General features: G+C 46.1%; 1 protein-coding gene across 1 annotated transcript in view; it reads left to right on the forward strand.

The window, feature by feature from the left end:
• The window catches only part of LOC138169007 (mucin-2-like), an 11,378-nt gene extending 8,101 nt beyond the window's left edge, over positions 1-3,277 (forward strand). Inside the window, exons 3-4 of the mRNA XM_069098073.1 lie at positions 86-1,048; positions 1,142-3,277. Coding sequence (XP_068954174.1) covers positions 86-1,048; positions 1,142-3,277 — 3,099 coding nt within the window. The remainder of the gene's footprint in view (positions 1-85; positions 1,049-1,141) is intronic.
• Positions 3,278-4,038: the final 761 nt, after the last annotated feature.

Consider the following 4,038-nt stretch of genomic DNA (forward strand, 5'->3'; position numbering starts at 1 on the left):
TGGGCGCAAAACAGTCACCAGAAAGAGGCGCGTTTCACGAAAACCTCGACCTACAACAGCCCCTGGAAGTACGCCTGTTTCACAGAAGACTACAAGGAAAAAACGTCCCACAAAGGTACCTGTTCGCAAAACAACTCCATCTACAAATGTTTCCCACAGGCCTAAGCCAACAAACTCGAAACCAACAACCAAACCTGCTAAAATCACCAAATCAACTACTGTCAAACCTACTACCACTAAATCCAAACCTACTTCCATATCTTCTACCTCCAATAAAACCAACATCACTACCAAACCTTCTCTGGTCACCAGATCTACCCTAAAATCCACTACCACCAAATCAGCCATTACTAGGACCACACGGAAAACTGCTAGCACCAAAAAACCTACCTCCAAAACCACTATCTCTGTAAAATCTACCACAACTATAAGCCCTACTTCTACAGTGTCTACCACCACAACCGCCAAATCTACTACCCCATTTACTACCACCACTCTATCTGCTGCCCCTACGACAAGAGTTTCATCCATTCCATCTGGCAACACTACCACCCAGATTGACACTACCCCAGCACCAGTTGTTGCCACATCTGCCTCAACCACAAGACCTGCTGACACCACATCCATTGCCCCAACTACTCAGTCTGTTGCCACTACCAAATCTACTACCAGGTCTGTTCTCATGACCACATCTGACACCAACACTACCACATCAGGCGCTTCTAATACACCTACTATAAGTGCATCTGTGGCACCCATCGAGGTCACAAATGCTTCTACCACCACAGCAACCACTGTTGCCACATCTATCTCTACCACCACATCTGTCCCTTCAACCACACCTGCTGATACAACCACTGTTGATACTTCTCCCTCTAAGACATTGGATAATTTCACTTCTGCTGCCACCACCCCCTCATCAGCTACTTCTACTACTTCTGCAACATCTGTGGCCACATCTGTGGTTGCCACCACTGGTGTCTCTGCAGGAACGACTTCTACCCCTTCCACATCTACTGCCACTTCTATTGTCACCACATCTACAGTCATCAATACGTCTGTTTCCTCTACAACACCTGTTACCACTGTATCTTCCTCTGCCATTGCTGCTCAAACCAGCATGACCTCTGCTGCCTTGAACACAACTGAAGGCACCACATCTCCTGCCACTACCACAACTGTGGTCACTTCCCCTTCTGCCACCTCTACCACCACCCCTCTATCAACCACTTCTGTCACTAGTACCACACCTGTTACTTCTACCACTGCTACCACTGGGTCCACAGCTGCTGTCTCTAACACAACAGTGGCAGGTACCCCATTTGCTGCCTCTTCTGCCACCTCAGCCACAACACCTGCTGCAACAACCACTGCTGCCCCCAGCACCACCTCTGCTGCCTCCTCCACCACACCTGCTACCACATCTGTGGCCACAACCATCACTTCAGTGACCACTTCTCAACCTACAGCCACATCTGTTCTCTCATCTTCTCCTTCTACCACAGTCACCACCAGCCTGACATCCACTGACACAACTGCTTCTGCTAGCACCACACCTGATGAGACAACCACTGTTGATACTTCTCCCTCTGATACGACATTGGATGATTTCACCACCACTGAAGAGAGCACCGACACCTCCTTCCCTCCTGAAAACACCACACCTCATGTCAGCACTTCTATCCCAACTACTACAGTTACATCCATTGAACCTACAACCTTCACATCTACTACTTCTACCACTGCTACTTCTGGGGCTACTTCTGCTGCCACCACCTCCTCATCAGCTACTTCTACTACTTCTGCAACATCTGTGGCCACATCTGTGGTTGCCACCACTGGTGCCTCTGCAGGAACGACTTCTACCCCTTCCACATCTACTGCCACTTCTATTGTCACATCTACAGTCATCAATACATCTGTTTCCTCTACAACACCTGTTACCACTGTATCTTCCTCTACCATTGCTGCTCAAACCAGCATGACTTCTGCTGCCTTGAACACAACTGAAGGCACCACATCTCCTGCCACTACCACAACTGTGGTCACTTCCCCTTCTGCCACCTCTACAACCACCCCTCTATCAACCACTTCTGTCACTAGTACCACACCTGTTACTTCTACCACTGCTACCACTGGGTCCACAGCTGCTGTCTCTAACACAACAGTGGCAGGCACCCCATTTGCTGCCATTAGCACCAACCCTGGTACAACTTCTGCTGCCCTCACATCTGCCTCTACCACACAGGCTGCCACTACCTCTTCTGCCACCTCAACCACAACACCTGCTGCAACAACCACTGCTGCCCCTAGCACTATTACTGCTACCCCCAGCACCATCTCTGCTGCCTCCACCACACCTGCTACCACAACATCTGTGGCCACAACCATCACTTCAGTGACCACTTCTCAACCTACAGCCACATCTGTTCTCTCATCTGCTCCTTCTACTACAGTCACCACCAGCCTGACATCCACTGACACAACTGCTTCTGCTAGTACCACACCTGATGAGACAACCACTGTTGATACTTCTCCCGATGATACAACATGGGATGATTTCACCACCACTGAATACAGCACCGATGCTACCACTCTGACTGACATCTCCCCTACTGAAACCACCACACTTCATGTTAGCACTTCTATTCCAACTTCTACAGTTACATCCATTGAACCTACAACATCTGCTACTTCTGCCACAGCTACCACTTCTTCCAACTCTACCAGCACCCCTCTATCAACCACCTCTGTCACTAGTACCACAACTATTACATCCCCCACGATCACCACTGAATCCACATCTACTTCCCTTACATCTGTCCCTACCACACAAGATGCCACTACATCTGCCTCTTCAACCACTACACCTGCTTCCACTGACAGTACTACTGTAACCACCTCTGCTGCCACAAGCACCACCAATTCTGCAACTACCATATTTCCTTCCTCTACTACAGTATCTGTAAGCACCACATCTACACCCAGCACATCTGCCCCAACCACACCTGTGACCACTAGCACATCTGACATTAGCACAACTGCCACTACCACACCTGGAGCCACTGATTCTTCATCCTCTCCAGCAACAACTTCTGCCCCTACGTCTTCTGTTGCTGTCACCCTTGCTACCTCTACTTCTGATGACAACATATCCACTGACTCTACATCTGATACTGCTATCACCCCCACTGACATAACCACTGATGCATGGCCCACTACTGATGAAACAACCACTGATTCTGACACAAACACATCTGAGGAAGGAGACCCATGATTAAACCACCATAGCCACTACTCTGGAAAGCATCACCACTGAGGAATATGAAACCACTTTTTTCTGGGGAAATGAACACTATTAAACTGTTGTCACAACTGATTTCATCACATCTAATGCTAATTAATATTGAGCTGCCAGTAACCATAAGGTGGGAAGAAAGAGGGTCTTGATGAAGAGATACAAAATAAAACTTAATGCTACTTAAATTCAAAGAAAAAAATCAATGTGACTCTAACTGATTAGAGACATTTATTCATAATTAGTGATAATTACATTAGTAATGATGCTTAAATAAATTTCATGATTCTTTTAGTCATTTTGCCAATAAAGTTACATTCTTATAAATTTATGTAAAATGAGAGGTAATTCCTTGTGTCTCTATATTGAATGAAAAATTGCCTGGGGGATATATCACAGCCAGAGTTCCATTTCATGTAGATTATAACCCAAGTTGTTAGCTTAAAGTCAAAGTACTAAGCAATAAAACTATGATTCAATGTACAAGCATGGGTTTTCAAGTTCTTTCATTGGACTTGCTTCACAGTCCACATACCCCACCAGAAATCCATCAGTGTCAACACAATTCATTCAAAAACCTCCTAAATATGAACATCACTTGCAAACTATAATGATGCAAATGCTATCTACCTCAGTGATTGAACATTTGAAGGTCATGGCATCATTTTTCCCTTTTCTCAATGCTTTAACTACTCCAGATAATTGTTTCCATTTTTTGTCAATTAATGATATTGTACACA

This window comes from Petaurus breviceps, unplaced genomic scaffold, assembly GCF_028583685.1.
Source record: "Petaurus breviceps papuanus isolate PSGF00001 unplaced genomic scaffold, PetGlider_PUasm1.0 126, whole genome shotgun sequence".
Classification (NCBI taxonomy): domain Eukaryota; kingdom Metazoa; phylum Chordata; class Mammalia; order Diprotodontia; family Petauridae; genus Petaurus; species Petaurus breviceps.